We start from the raw sequence: 16132 nt of genomic DNA on the forward strand, positions 1-16132 counted from the left end.
AAAACTTGTGTTTTCTGTTTCAGTCCTAAAAAAAAATCAGGGTTGGTAGGCTTTCTTTTTTTAGACTTCAGAGATCTCTATACATAACTGTTCCAATCCTATTAATTAAATCCCTGTGTCATCATTGAATGGAACTTGGGTGTGGGTGTTTATATATTAACTTTTTCTACTGCATCAGGAAATTTATTATGAGCCAATCGTACATTTCATCTTTCAGGTGTCTAATCACGGAGCTAGAAAAGGTTGATCAGTTTGAAAATTATGTGCCCCTTGCAGGGGTCCACAAAAAAGGCTAGGGTCAGAAGTTTTTTCTAGGGTTGGTCGGAAACATTTTTTTCCTAGGCATAAAGTCAAAATCGCACATCCTACTTTGAAATTGACAGCACCTTAAGTCTTTTCAAGGTATTAAGCATTGCTGAAAGTTCCAGGACACACTACACTATGACTGTTCAACCACTAATGACACCTTTCTGCATAAAGCTGTTTATTAAGCCAGATATTGTCACCTGTCATTCAGTATAAAAATCAGATGCATATTTTGCTTCATCTTGTTAGCAACATTCGTGTGTTACATGAGCAGAGAACCATCCATTTATCTGACAGAAAAATATTCAATTATGTCATTTACATAGAAGGAACAAAAAGGTGTTAAGGTATTGCCTCAGCTTGTGTCAAACCTTCAGAACTGATCAGTCAGACCTGTACTGGTGACCACCTCTGCATGAGAACCACATGGCCATTGTGACCACTTTTTTAGTGGCCACTTGGATTATTTTATGATTGCCCCAAGCAGTAACACTCCTGTCTACAGAGGCTACCAGTCTACAGTGACCATTGTCCTTTCAGCGGTCACTAAGTTTGACTGTATATGTTTGACTTGGATATGCAGAAAATACCCTGTGAAACATATCTCCATTTACAAACATTTACTCATTTCCAATATGCAAAGTTTTTCTTGTACGAGTATAATGCAGAATTTCCACTTAGCTGAGGCAATGACCTTGCATTTAATCTGAATGGATAAACAATAAAGGTACTTCTAAGTCTATCTTGATTAGATAAAGCTACAACTATCTTGGCACTGTGTTAAGCTATGTATAAGGATTGGCATCTCAAAGTTTGTCACATTTCCACTCACATCACAGGATGGCTTCTCCACATAGCTTATCCCATCACATCTTTTGCCATAACAAGATGGAAAAATTGTGTACTTCTGTACAAACAAATATCACAGAGGAAATCACATTGACTTTGGAGCCTAGCCCTGCAACCCTGGAGTACATGTACAATATGCACTTAATATGCACTTCAAGGGTTAGTAATTTTTCGTTTCTAGTGTAATAATGCATAGCTTTACTTATCATAAACAACTTATATACTGTGTAACTTTACTCCAAACTGGAGCACACATACTATTAAGGGTAGACCAGGAAGGACTTGTGGCGCAAAAATGGTCAAAACTGCAAGTTAAGAAATAAAAATGTACCAATTTGCACAAAAGTCCTGACAAAAAGGTAGATGGACCCGCAAAATGTCATCAGAAGCTGGCAGGAAAACCAAAATTGTAGGTACATTTTCACATGCCTTCAGACCCTTCCTGGCCATCCCTTTTAGGTTGCCTGACAAAAATCAGCAATATTCACAACTGTGTGCACAAAGAAAACAAAAAATATATAAATGTTTTGTTTAGTAAATAATAAACGTTTAACTTGATTGGCTACGCTTGGGCAATAATTTCAACCAGTAGATAGAATTGATATTTCAATCATGATTACAGAAACTCTTCACTTCAATACAGAAACATTGGAAATGGATGCTATGAATTGGTCCCATGCTACCTTGGAACCTAGGTGGGCTTGTGGTGAGAAACCTGCATAATCTATTGTCCAGCTGCAAGACTCCAGGCCAGGACCTACTGTTTTTGAGGCTCTGGACTCAAGTCAACATCTGCACTAAGGCTTCCTAACTTGATTTCATTGGCTGAGCAACCACTGGGTATCCAAAGATTTGACAGAAAGTACAATTGTCTTTTCAATAATACTTTTACATCTTGCATCATATCACAATATAGCAATATGGAATCAAGGGGCAAACAAATCCTGTAACAGACCTCAAAGAGCTTGTGATGCAAAATCAGACAAAAGTTTGACATGGAATGCCTTAGACAGATTAGAATAGTTTACATAGATTTGAACAGTATTGTACCAGAGCATCAGAGGTACTTCAGAATGAGCACTGTCTGGTGAATAACAGGAATGTTAAGCTGGGAACCTAAGTTGTGCAAAATGTCAGATATAACTGGCCAAAAGTCCCCTCACAAAGATCCTCTTGTACTCAATGTAAGGCCTCAGTCTCCTACATCGTGTGATGCACCTAAGATTCAATTCTCTGACAATATCATGATGCATGATTGGTTTGAGAAGAAACGTGCAATGGTTTAATTTTAAACTGTTGCACCCGTTTCTTTTCAAATCTAAAATGTACAGCAATATTCTCGTAGAAAGCCTCTATCAAAGATGCACCATTCATGTGACTGGGCTGAAGCAGTTGAACCCTTTACCTGTGTGGCTACTTTGTCCAACTTGCAGTGCCAATTGTGGGAATACTCTTGCACTAAAATGTTAAATGTAGAGTGGTACATTAACCTCTTAGGTCACAACAATTTGTCAGTTGGACTCATCTGATTGCATAGGAATGGACTCAGAGAAATGGGCTTCTGTGCTCTTAACCTTCGAAATACTGGGTACTTCAGATACATGGCCAATCTGAATGAGCTGAGCTGTCATGAGTACACTTATATCCATTGGTAGGTTTTCCACACTGAAATTCAACCGCACATTTACTTAACACAGATAAACCAAACAAAAAGCAGATGGAAAGGACCATACTTACTAACAATGTCAAGCCAACTGAAGTATGATGATTATCATGAAGAATAAATTATTCATAGCCTAATACTGTATACTACATTGCATATTTCACCAAAGGAATGGCCTTCATTAGGACGGACAACTATTAACAAACATGTACTTCAGTACTTGTGACTGAGGCTATCAGCTGGGTAAACAAAAGTAGCATGTTTATACTGTGGTAGTTATTATCTCAAGAGATAACACTTGTCAGTGTCTGAGTAAGTGGTTAATCCTTTATATCCAGAGACACTGAGTTGTCAGCTGGCACAAGTCTACAAAAAACACAACATCAACAAAACCACAAATTTCAGTAGAAGTGTTGGAGTGTCCTGTTGCACCAGGATGAAGCCTACACTTTCGTCAGAATACAAGACCTGCAATAGTACCTTACCAGACCTAGGCCGGCTTTCACAAGCAGCCATGGGTCTTTCTTTACACCCAGGTCACACACATTGTATGATGTACCCATAATGTTGCTTTTTTGCAAATGATATTGCAGCATATTGAAGGTTAGAGATGAAATGGGTGCAATGGTTTAACCAATTTCTTCCCCAATCAGTCTATCATTGCAGAAAACCTCCTATTGTATGATGTATGTGACCTGGACTTTACATGTACATTCCAGGTGCTTCAGATATCCCCAACACTTCTAGCACTGTTGTGTAAGCTTATTCCGGGATGTGGCATTGTAAGTATGCAGATGTGTGAGTGTGGAGGGAGGGAATGGCTATTTATGCCAGGGCTTCTTCTCACAGCCCTTGCTCTCTGGAATGTGCTGGTAGATGCAGCGGTCCCCAAAATGGCAGCCGGTCGTCCGCCAGAAGTAACACTCGTTTCCGTTGGATGTTTTTACTGGCCCTGACTTCTTGTCCCTGCAGACAGATAAAACAAACCCAAAGGCACGAGTGTTTGTAGAAATCACAGCAGTTACCAGAATACTATGTGGGAAGGCTACATGTGTTTTTCCAACCTTGTAAAGGCTATGTGGCAAGCATTTATTGTTCCATTTCTACCAAGAAACAAATTGACCTGAAGGGTATAACAAAATCCAGGTGAGGATCATTAGAATCTGCACTATACATTTAGTACATCCTTCAATCATAGACCTTTTCTCAAGTTAAAAATCTACTCCTGTATTTCATCAGAGGTGATTAAGAGAAAATAATATAGACCAAAGCTTTAGTTATTGTATATATGATAGAGGTCTTCTTCTTTACAATTTGCAATGCTTTAACTTACTTAGATAGAGTACATGTAATTAAAAAATACAGTGTAAGTGTTAACACTGTATGTTGCAGATGGGCAGTCTTGTGGAAAAATTTAAAACAGACATCAACAAAGTGCACCTGTATATGGTGGACAACTGAACTAAAATGTTACCATTGGATCACATATCTGTCAAGTATCGAGATCTGTTTTGTAGAGGAAGCCATTTTACCGTAATTTTATTTCTCTTATTACTTTGCAACATTTTGCAGTTCCTTTGTTACTTACACAACATTTGTAGCAATAGCTACAATATATTTTACATTTCAAAGGTGACTAATGGCTTTGGCCTTTTAGAGCAACCAAAGCTAATATTCCTTTTTGTCACAGCATGTTTGTATTGTAAATACACTTGGAAAAAGTGTAGCAGTTGTTACAATAGACCAGGAAACAGGAACAACTGAGAGACTTGACAGGTATGCTACCCTCTCCACACCACCTCCAACCCTGGGTATAAACCACTCACAGTTCTAGAGCCTGGGTGTGCTGTTGTGTCCGCCTGGAAATAAAAACCGGGCAAAGAGGCATCAGTGTTGGGTACAGGGTTGGATATGTACATGGCTGCAGTAGTCTAGCTGCAGTCATCCACTTACACCCCACAAGTCTAGCTGTAATAGGCTGTTAAAGCAGAGTTGATTTGACACTGAATAAGGGAGTATTTGGTAAGGCCTAGGAAAATCAATGTTGCGTTTTGAAATCAAGACCTGAAAAAAATTAGTGCTGGTTAGACTCTTTTTTTTCTTTTCAAGGATTTTAAGATCAAACAAATACAGTTTATCAATGTAAAACTGAAATGCATCAGTCAATTGAAACATGTTAGAAAACTATTCTATAATGTTTTTATCACTCAGATAAAAAATTTGATGTCCCTTTTCAACAGTCAGGTTTTTGCTATGGTTAATCGGGTAACTGCAAACACAATATGATTTCCTAGGCCTAACATGACTCAATGTTACAGTATACATGTATTCTGGATTAAAATAAAATGACAGTGATGGGAAATTGTTCCCACACTATTTGTGGAATAGCAAGACTAGGACCTTGCCCCAACCCGAAATATTACACAACTCACATGTTGTTCTGTTGAGCCACCTGCACAGCTGGGTTCCCTTTCCCACTGCAAGGTAACCAAGGGTGTGGTCAGTTATAGATACAGGAACACATGTTTCTAACAACAGCCTCATGGGACATATCAATAATTTAGGGACCATATGCATGAAAGTACAACACCAGTGTGACGAACAAAGGAAAGAAGTTGACAAGAAGAACATGTGTAGAACTGTCTATGTATTTGTATTTGTAAAGTTAGCATACCTATGTTCGGTTCTTGTTGTTTACTTTGGTGATATGCTTGTTTTATAAACATTAGTGTACTGAACTTGATAGATATATTGCAGAATGGTTGCAGTTTCAGCAGTCATACAATAACAGCCATTTTCTCAAATGTTAGCTCAACTTGATCACTGTCCCAAACCAGTGTAAACTAGCTGCAGTATTGGTGAGGCAATTGGATTTTATGGTTTACAGAGTTAGGCAGCAGAAAGAAGGTTAAACTGACAGCCCGGTCCCTTACCGTGACTGCTGCTGTTCCCTCTGTTGTTCCTTGTTCCCCTGGCCCTTCTGGTTGTTGGCAGGTTGTTTAGGTTTGGGCTGCTGTGGGAGTGTGGAGGTGGGCTTGACTGTGGCAGTGCTGGTGGCAGGTGTTGTTGTGGGGATGGCGATGTTTGTTTTCCTCAGGACCGTGGTTCGCTGCCCGTTTACTATAGGGTTGTCTGGGTACTTTATCAGGAGGTGTTGCCCTTCTAACTCATGTCCCTGCAAAATAACATGCCCAAATCAAACATTGATATATGAGAGCGTACAGGAAGGAAAAAATCCTCAGCGCTTCCTTTGAATAAAAATGTAGTCAAACAGTTGCAAGATGTAATAGTAGTTCATGCCTACTTGTAGCCCTTTCATTGCCAAGTCTGCGGCATCTTTTGATCTGAAGTTGACAAAGCAGCAGTATCTGTCGGACAGCATGCGCACACTTGTGATCTCCCCATATCTGCATACAACAGAAAAAAAAACATTACAGATTTGTCTTCAGAGTGACAACAGGCTAAATTCAACATACATATGGATACCATCAATACAAAAACGTGTGACCTCTATATGAGGACTGGTCATGTATCAATTGAAAACCTTCATGCAGTCTAATATTCCAAGACACGTAGTAGGATAATGAAGTTGTATCAAGTAGCATTTAACATTAGTGTTACAGTAAAATTCCTATTCACTAAAATGTTGCAAAAACAAACAAATCTTGGTACTACTTACTTTTTGAATAATTTTCTTATTTGCTCTTCTTTGACTTTGGGAAGGACATTGCCTACCCACAAAGCCGTGACACCATCCACTGGAGGTTTTGTACTGAAATATAGAAACATAATTATTGTCACAACAAACTATTCTATAATAATAAAATACTGATCATCCTTAGAAAACTGTTTACAGGTGTTCATAACTCTCAAAAACACCTGGTTGCATTACAAAAAAAATTGTACACAAGGTTCCAGCTAAAACCTGTGTAAATTCACACAGGATGACAAACTAGAAGGAGACAAATGGCTCACAAATAGAGGCAATATCACATCATTCCAAGTGCCTTACCTTCCAGCTCTGGCTGTACCCGATGGGAGGACTTCAGTGAATGTAGGCACGTTGCTATAGTGGTCAAATTCTTCATCAGACAGGTAAACTTCTTGTGAAAGACTAGATTCCTGAACTGAAGAGAGGGATGAAATTTCAGTGTCCATATTATTCATTACATGATGTGATACATAATGTGCACTGCTGTGCCTCATATTCATATACATTGAAGTTATAGTCCGTTGGTATGTCTTGTCGCAACAAAATGCAACTTGAAGTGTTAAAAGCAACACCAAAATATGACTAAAACCATGACTGTGTTTAAAGTAAGCTGTAAGATTTAAGGGTGGATGCCAACTTACCAACACCTGCTAGTAGAGAGTCTAAAGCTGCCTGAACCGTTCCATGCACCCGGATGGCATGTTCACTCTGTTGGCGGGAGAAGCCCATTTCCTGTACACAGTTTTAGAAAAAAAAGGTCAAAGATGTTGTTGCTACTGGTTTTAAAAAAAAGGTCAAAGATGTTGTTGCTACTGTAAATTGTCAAACTATAAATTATCAAACTTAAGCAGTGACCTCTCCACCGAGGACACAAACGCCATGCCTTGTATGACTATGAATTTAAAACACAGTAAAATCTTCTTTTCTCCCCTACTGTGAAATAATACCACCTCTGAGTCAATGTTACACAATTTACAGTATTGAGTGTCACTGACACCTTCCAGATCGTACTTCTACAAACTTCTTCAAATTCACCACATTTCCCGTGTCTGAACCTTTGACCTGTCATTCTGCCCGTCAATCTTCACCCACCCACATGCTGTCAACCTACTCTGTCTGGACATAAAAACACACAAACCTCCAGCACAACCCTAAACAATATTTCTGTACCTGGAAGTAACTAGGTCAAGTTCATATTTCTTGGAAAGGACCCTTACCATAAGCTGCTGAGTCCTGACTCTAAGAAGTTCTTGCATGGCATCCTCACAGTTCCTGTCCAGTTTTAGCACTTTTTCAAATGCTCGTTCAGCATCTGCAAATAACTGGAAGAAAAAATTACAACCGACTGTAAATTAGTTCTCTTTTCACATTTGTATTTCTGGTTCAGCCTAATGTGGTTAATGGTTTTATGACGAGAATGAATACATCAGTAAACATTTCTATTGAAAACATCTACATGTAGCAACGTTTACATGCACAAGATGTAAAGACACCATTCCATTGCTACTTCTCATGCAAAGAAACACAGGTGTACTGACTTTTAATCCTGCCAAGGCACGACCTTTTCTGAAGTATCCTTTTGGCCAGTCTGGTGCAATATCTATGGCTTTGCCTGCATCTGACAGAGCCTTGTCATAGAGGCCCATCCTGTCAAAGCAGTAGGATCGATTCCCAAAGAACCTGAAATCACCGAGAAACTGGTCTGTTATACCTGTAATAAAACATCAATGTGACACTTGGGACTTGCCAGGCCAACCTTTAGGACCAGAGGCACATTTTGATTGTGTTTTCCTACATTGCCAGATTGTCGTAAGAATTACAAGCTCTAGCACAGAGCCTGGACGATAACAAAATGCAACAGATAGAGAGGAGCTGGATCGAACTGCTGAAAGACAACATTTTTTGCAAAGCAGCACTTTTCATTTGGAACCAGAAATAACTTTCATATAAATATAATAGCCCTCTAAAGAAGGGTCTAGCTACATGTCTCTCACCCACCTGAAGTCTGACGGGTCCAACTTAATGGCTGCTGTGAAGAGCTCTACTGCATTCCCATAATGCCCGTGGTTTGCCATTTCATTTCCACGTACTGAAACAACATCCAACATATCACTGTCAGAAATCAAGTACTTCTACCTCTTTTGCAACAAAGATCATACATAGATGAAGGGAGTATTGGTGCATTACTTTAACCAGGCATAAGTACAAGGAGAATTTATCACAAACCTGCTATCTGTCTGCTTTTCAAAACAACTGGATCTAACTCTTCTATCTGTAACAAAGAGAATGTCAGTACAAAGGTAAAACAATTGTTATAGAACAATGTTAAAAATAAAAGCTTGATTTCTAGTTTTAGAAAAATAATAAAAATGAGGTCAACATGAATTCAAAATCATTATACAGTCTAGGACATACTCTCTTTTAGTTTGCTCTATTCATAACTTTACTTAGGAATGACAGTATACATGTACAACAACAAGAATTCTCATTACAAACAGCTATAGAGAACATAAATACATGTCCTTACCGTTTCTTCTTCTTGATCTTTTTTCTCTTTTCTACCTCTGTCCTGACCATTAACTGCCTTCTCCTTTTTAGAGGGGCCTGCACTTTTGCTGCTGGAGGCTGCTGCAGCTTGCACGCTTTTCTTGGCAGCGTTGGCCACAAATGCACTATTTGGGTCGAAAAAAGGCTCCTGCAAGGAAACATGGAAGCAATTACCAGAGAGCTGGGAATAAGTCAATATAGGGACAAGAAACTTATGGGTAATGAATTAATATCAACACTTTAAAAGATGTTCTTATTTATTCCTACGATATACTCCGGCAATTTTCAAAGGCTTGCTTTATATATAAATGTATTTGTAGTTAGCCACTCCAACAGCACTAGGAAAAGCTATTAAACCACATATTCAATCATACTGAATCAAACCTTGCAGTTGTACTCTGTGTAAAACATATGCTGTTCCGTTTTACACAAGTAAACAGTTACTACGTTCATGATCATATGTCTTGATGATTAGGTTTGTAAGTAGCAACTATACCTCTTCTTCTGAAGATGAGGACTCTTCCACAACCCTGAAAATAGAGAAAAATTGACATTGAAAGTAATGTACAAACAGGTACGTTGTGGTATTTAAGATGCTGTACTTTGCAACTCCACATTTTGCAGATGCTACGCACATTTGGCATACGTCGCTGTACATCACCTGTACAATTACATTGTCTGTGTGAATACCAATTAATGCTGTCAGTGTGCAGGGGTGTGAACTGCTTTTGTTAAATAGGAGCCCTGCTCAAGGCAGGGCATTTGAAAAATTGGTTATAGACTCATTGATTGTTCCCCTCCACGGAAATCTTTAGTAAAAGGCGAAAGATTTATGCGAGGTGAAAGGAAACCAGAGTAAAGGATAACTGGTCACAATTTGGTCCCTATCAAAAGCTGACAACTGCTCTACCTGGCAAAATGCAGCAAGAAAATTCCACGTATCCAAAAAAGAAGACACGACAAATTCACCAAATACTCAGCATATGTTACAAGAATACATTATTGACTTTCTCATGTATCTATTGTTGCAGCCCAACTTATCATTAGGATGAAAAATTGTCATTAAATACTGGAAAGACAAATTCCTCTTCAAAGTCAAATCCAGATTGAACGCAACTTGGGATGCTGGGAAATATGATAATGAGTTGCTATTTGCATCATGACAGCTCATGAATATTCATTAGGCACTACAAAGTGATTTACGTAACAATAAAGAATAGAAACCCAATACTTGAACACCTATGTATGGACATATAAATACCTTTTGCTATCCTTTTTCTTCTTTTTATTTCTACTATCACCGTTGGGATTTTTTGTGGAAGACTCAACTTTCCCATTCGCTAGTATTTTATCTGTTTGGTGGAAGGACTTTTTACTATCTGCATCTTCTGGGTCATCTATATCTTCCTGAAATCAAAACAAAAATGCTTGGTAGTACATTCAAGATTCAAATCAACCATTCAATAAACAATTATTAAAGCAAGGTTCACAACCCTTGGGAATAAATTCTTTCTAACTGAACAGAATTTCAAAGTTACTGGAATGCTGCAATTTACAGAAATTGTTTCATAATGGCTGTTATAAATGTAATACTAGTAGTATCCAGTCTAATAACAAATGATAGCAATGCACAGTAGCAATCATAAAAGTAACCACATGATAAAAAGCCAACCATTCATTACATTTTATCTATAAGGCATTACATTTTCTTTCCTTTCTCAAAATAATCATGATCATGTTGTAACTCAAAATACTAAAAAAAGGAACATTGCTTATATTCATGTTGCTTACCTCTTCTTCTGGTTCTACAATATCCTCTTTTCCCTGCTTTTCCTTTTCTTGTCTTTTCTTTTCCTTTCTTCTCTGTAAAATATAAAAAAAATAATGTAAATAGCCAGCACCAGTAAAAATTGTGGTTTCTAACATAAAAAGAGTCAGCCCACCTCTGAACTCCATTTCCTGTCACTCCAATCTGCAGTTACACCATTGCCCCCCTCCACTAGCACACAAGAAAACACACACAGAGGTATATTGTACTGAAAACAAATACATGTATGTGAACAAAACAGTGAATACAAACCTTTTTCTTGGCTCTTCTCTTCTCTGCTGCTTTTTTCCTTTTCTCCTCTTCTGCTATAAGTTCCTCTGCATTTTTTCTAGCTTGCTGTAAGGACATATCCAGATAGATACCATTGCAGTCAAGACAACAACTCAAACTTTTCTACTACCTTTTTCCATAAAATTTGCATCACTTGGTAACCTCATATGCATTATCAGAAACTGATATACAAGAGCCCTTTAAATTATCAGTATTCAGTAAAATGCATCAACAGTCACTCTTGTATGTATATCTTGTATATCTTGTGTATATACTCTTGCATATTCAGAAACATGTCAAACATATTTTGTACTTTCAGGTTTATTCCAAAGTTAAGGAGAACCAAGGACACTATATCAAGAATACACAATAATAACAATGCCACAGATGACTTTTTAGCCCTTCACAAAAAAGTTGAATTATTATTTCATACTTACATCCTCTGTCAATCTATGAGCTGGTCTGCCAACATCTGTAGAAAATTGATAAAAGCATTATTGATGCCTGCTCAAAAATATAATACTGTCAAAATAGCAATCTAGATGTATGCCGTCTGGCCTGTCTGAGTCACACACCATTGGTATTTCTTAATGAAAAAAATATCAAGGTTTTCATATCTACGTGAAGTATTTCCACTGGTGAATTTTTTGTTTTATTAAGCTGATTCTGTATATGCATCCCCCACTTCCATGGGGCAACAGAGGTGAATATAGCAGGAAACTGAAGACAGGAAATGAGGTGACCTTGGTATTATTTACTTCCCCCAGCCTGCAGAAGGCACTGACCTCCAATTTGATCTCTCTGACAATCTGCAGTTACACCATTTCCCTCCTCTCTTCCTGCCACTCTATTGTACAGTACTCAAATTTATGACAACTACAGACATACAAGCAAATACACTCACTAAGAGTCTGAGAGCCACTGAAAACGAAACTTACACGAGGTAAAAAATAACTGAAGAACAACAGAATGAGCTTACCCGGCTGTTTGTTGAATCTCCGTGCGTCTACTCTCTGTTTGATTTTGTCCGCCATGATGTTGAGAATGTCAGTGTCCCCGTCATCAGACGTGTAGTCACTGCTGTCAGACTCAAAGTGGCCGTTATAAGGGTTGAAGCCACCTAGAGGCACGAACATATCTGGTGTGAGAAGTTCACATCCAGGGGTTACTATTACAGGTAACATCATCGACATGATTATCAGTTTGTGAACAGACGAGAAAATATATCAAGTGACTGTCTATGAACTTTTGCTTGTGAGGCAGAGCTACTGTCAGAATGAACATCCTTTCATCCAATATAGGAACAACTTAAAAATACTGTTTCTACAGTTTTTCCACCATTTCACATTCTTACTGGTAGGCAGATTAATAAGCATCAACTATTTTTATTCAGTGTAAGGAAAGGATGGCTACTTGAGTGCTCCCATTTTAGATTGCTCTGTGCAGTGCGCCCTCAAACAGGTTCAACCTGAACTGCAGTACTTACTGAGTCGACTGGCCATGAAGATCCGAGCAAACAGGTCAAACATGTCTTGCTGAAATGTGTAATGTCAGAGAAATTATCACCACTGGAAAAGCTGTTATACACAATGTGTATCACATAATACTACTAGTAGTTACTTTAAATCCAGAATAGCCAGCTATAGTACTAGTGCATCCATAAACTGTACAGATAAAGTATAACCTGTCCAAACTAAAGCAAAGGTGACAGGCATTAGATTTTCCTTAACACATTTTCCTTAACACTAAATACTACTATACTAGTAATACTGCCTGCCATCCAGATGTATAGATAGATAAGCAGGGTAAAGTACCAGTATCTCAATATAATGCAGGGAATGCCGTCAATAATTCTACATGTCTGATTGAAATTGTGAGGCTAAACATTACATTGTACCCAGGTATGTTGACAATTGACAATATCAAATTCAACCTAGTAACTCAACCTTACGGACTCTTAGACCAACTGATAAGTAAAGAAAACTCACAGGACTCATTTCAAAGTCACTGTCATCATCATCAGCTGCTGACAGTCTTTTATAGGCAGCAGACACCTCTTGAAATTTCTGCAGGAAAGATACACCTTCCATAAGGTTCCCATTCACCTGTTGTAACTGGTAAGATTCCCTAACATGAAGCCTCTTGTAGTGTGAACAGAACAACAGGTACTGGGTTTAAAATAGGAACTATATAATAATGATCAGATAAATTCTAATGGTACTAAAAGTATACCAAGCCAGAAAGAAGTGTTTACCCTTGTAACATCATAGGCTTTACACAGTATAATTCACTACATACCATGTGAGAATGAAACATTACACAGTAGTTGAAAGTTGAAACACTTTGCTTATCAAACCCTAGGTTTTTTTCTATAGTCATAATTAAGTCTGACAATCCTTATTATCTATGGGTACAAAGAAATTTTTCTGTTCTGTTTGAGGAAATGGCAGGTTGGTTCTCCTTTGGTCACCAGAGGAAAATCGTAGATGTGGTTACCCTTCTCTAGAGGGTGATTGAGGGGAACACAGGTCTAGAGGGTGATGAACTGTCCTTGGTCATGCGAGACAGGAACTTGTGGAGACACTTATGGATAAATGGAAGAGAACTTTCTGTTCTATGCTAACTTACTGTCCCAGTTATGTGTCACCTTGATAATCTAGATATCTGACATACCAAGTAGATACTTGACATTCTGGTACACATGTTGGGTACGGACCCACTGAACAAATTTCAGGCAAGACTGGCATGCTCTGTGTGTACACAACCTCTGTTGGAAAGACTGTCAAAATTTCAAAGAATGCACACAGGAAGGGCCTACTTTTGTGGCCTCTGGGTCGTTGGCATGTTTATCTGGGTGCCACTTCAACGCCAGACGCTTGTAACTGGTGCGGATGGAGTCCCCGTCAGCTCCTGCATGTGGAAAATAAATAAATAAATAAACATTCTAAAGGAATCGGAATGTATATGATGATGAGTGACTCATTTGCGTGTGTTTTATTATCAGTTTACAAATATGGAGAAAGCTTGAAGCTATTTTAAAACTTCATCAATAATTCTACTTTCCTGTCTTACAATGGAAAATAGTAAATACATGTGCTAGTCATAATAATGTCAATTGTGACAAACCATGGACCTAATAAATACCTTTGTCTTGATGCCTATTATTTAAGCCAAGGTCATCATGATTCATAATGTCCTTGGTATTATGCAATACATACATGGCATGACATGTCCTGGGGCTACACAAAACAACTGGATCTCATGAGACAGCTTCTACCTTTGTCACTACAGGCCAACAGCACTGCACTATCTACTGTATAATAATAATTGTCTTTCATTCTATTTCATTTTCTATTGTTTACCAGTATACATAAATTTACAACTTAGACCCATTTTGTGTAAAAAGGATTAAAAAAAAACTAAGCAAGATCTTCTATTGTGAAAGCATTCCAAACAATCATGTTAAAATGAATGCTGACTGACTGTGATTGTGAATTATTGATGTTGTTTTTTGTCTACTATTGTGCAAGAAAAGCTCACAGTATCAACACAAGAAGTCTCACATGGAGAATAACAATGGCTCTAAGACCTGACATCTTTAAGTTTTCCAATAATAACAAAAAGGAAAAAAACAATAGCTCAAGAACAAAGCACTGACAAGGGTACAAATTTTGAGCCAACAATTTTCTACAGTGGTTCCCATTGTTAACAGAAATGAAGACATATTTTCCACAGATCGTCTGATTTTCATGGTCATGTCTAACAGGTAGAAGTTATCAATGATAGCCTTCAATCAACTTGGAATAACCATCCAATGACTGGCTTTACAAAAGAAAATACTACTGTACATTATATCTTATATCTAAATACAAAACAGTATACAGACATGGTACAAACTAATAGATCTCCAACATTCTCTAGATCTTCTAATGACTAAAGATAATTGATCAATCAGTAGGGTATCCATATGCTTATACAGAATGACAAAGCATTTATTTGCAACATCCTCATCCTGTGCATCTCTAATAATGCATATATAAACGCTGATGGCAGACCTGCAAACCACTAGAAATTTTTGCTATCAGGAAATTACACTGTGGTGTGAATCTTTTGGTAACTTTCTTTCCAAATAAAAAGGCACCTGATATAGTGAAGGTATTTTCACTTGCAACTATCCTTTAAATTTCACCAACTATGAGGTCATCTGAAAAGAGCAAAACTATGAGTACGTCTACAGTACTTTTATACTGATTTTAATCTTCTGTCATGTTTATGTTTCGTTGTGTTGTGCGTCTTGCGTAAATTGATTGTATCATCACTTCTGCAGAACCCTGGGGTCTTTCAAAATTCAAATTCCCAGTTTCACAACTGCATCATGCAAGAGACTATCATGCGCCACAAACAACTACGCTCCTTCAAAACTTCAAGGCAAGAGTTCAACTCTCGCCATAACTGAAACTATGGCACTGTCTCGATAATCTTGGAACATTCCTACAGAACATTATACAATAATAAACCATTTATCATGCAAATGTGGCCCTTTTAAGAAAGATGTCATCAAATAATAATTGCTCCACAAAATTTGCCCTGAGGAATTTGATAACTTCCTCAGGCGACGGAAAACTTTGAATTCTAATGTTGAAGTTACACGTTGCACAGATATTACACGTTGCACTTACCGAGCGGTAGTTCCAGGACCTTATAAGCTTCATCTCGTGTCAGCTTCATATCAAACCACCTTTTGGTTCTGTATCTTTTCTAACAAAAAGTGAACAAGGAAATTTTCAAAACATGGACGTCGCCATCTTGTTCATTGCTCACGTGACAAATGGCGCGAACTGGTCTGACGTCACGCAACAAGAATTTTGTCCGTGAAGAAAAGAAAAGAAGCTCGAAAAGTTAGTTCAACAACACCTTCGTTTTCGTTTTTTGTACATATAAGTTGGCAAATGCAAAA

At 37.9% G+C, this 16132-nt stretch overlaps 1 protein-coding gene across 2 annotated transcripts; it reads right to left on the reverse strand.

The window, feature by feature from the left end:
- Positions 1–467: 467 nt before the first annotated feature.
- Positions 468–16023, reverse strand: LOC109475520 (stress-induced-phosphoprotein 1-like). Of its 2 annotated transcripts, none has more exons than XM_019776160.1 (23): positions 15855–16023; positions 13994–14085; positions 13164–13241; positions 12662–12710; positions 12155–12295; positions 11613–11647; positions 11158–11241; positions 10869–10940; positions 10339–10484; positions 9574–9607; positions 9058–9225; positions 8757–8802; positions 8529–8619; positions 8069–8210; positions 7748–7852; positions 7172–7262; positions 6831–6945; positions 6498–6590; positions 6123–6225; positions 5752–5993; positions 5251–5295; positions 4645–4677; positions 468–3784 (listed from the first exon to the last, which is right to left on the reverse strand). In XM_019776160.1, exons 1-23 carry the CDS (start codon positions 15901–15903, stop codon positions 3640–3642), a joined length of 2199 nt encoding a protein of 732 aa, XP_019631719.1. In that variant the 5' UTR covers positions 15904–16023; the 3' UTR covers positions 468–3639. The 2 variants fall into 2 exon arrangements, with proteins under 2 accessions (XP_019631719.1, XP_019631718.1); XM_019776159.1 differs by having other exon boundaries at positions 12155–12313.
- Positions 16024–16132: the final 109 nt, after the last annotated feature.

This window comes from Branchiostoma belcheri, unplaced genomic scaffold (assembly GCF_001625305.1).
Source record: "Branchiostoma belcheri isolate BF01 breed outbred unplaced genomic scaffold, Haploidv18h27 scaffold34, whole genome shotgun sequence".
Lineage (NCBI taxonomy): Eukaryota > Metazoa > Chordata > Leptocardii > Amphioxiformes > Branchiostomatidae > Branchiostoma > Branchiostoma belcheri.

Bases quoted from the DNA above. Each gene is read 5' to 3' on its own strand.
- LOC109475520 (XM_019776159.1), bottom strand. From the start codon at position 15,903: ATGAAGCTGACACGAGATGAAGCTTATAAGGTCCTGGAACTACCGCTC. The intron at 10,941-11,157 runs GTTTGTATTCAC...TATATTTTACAG, and splicing joins AGAGAAGAGCCAAGAAAAAG to AGAAGAAAGGAAAAGAAAAG. The intron at 6,591-6,830 runs GTAAGGCACTTG...TCTATATTTCAG, and splicing joins GGTACAGCCAGAGCTGGAAG to TACAAAACCTCCAGTGGATG.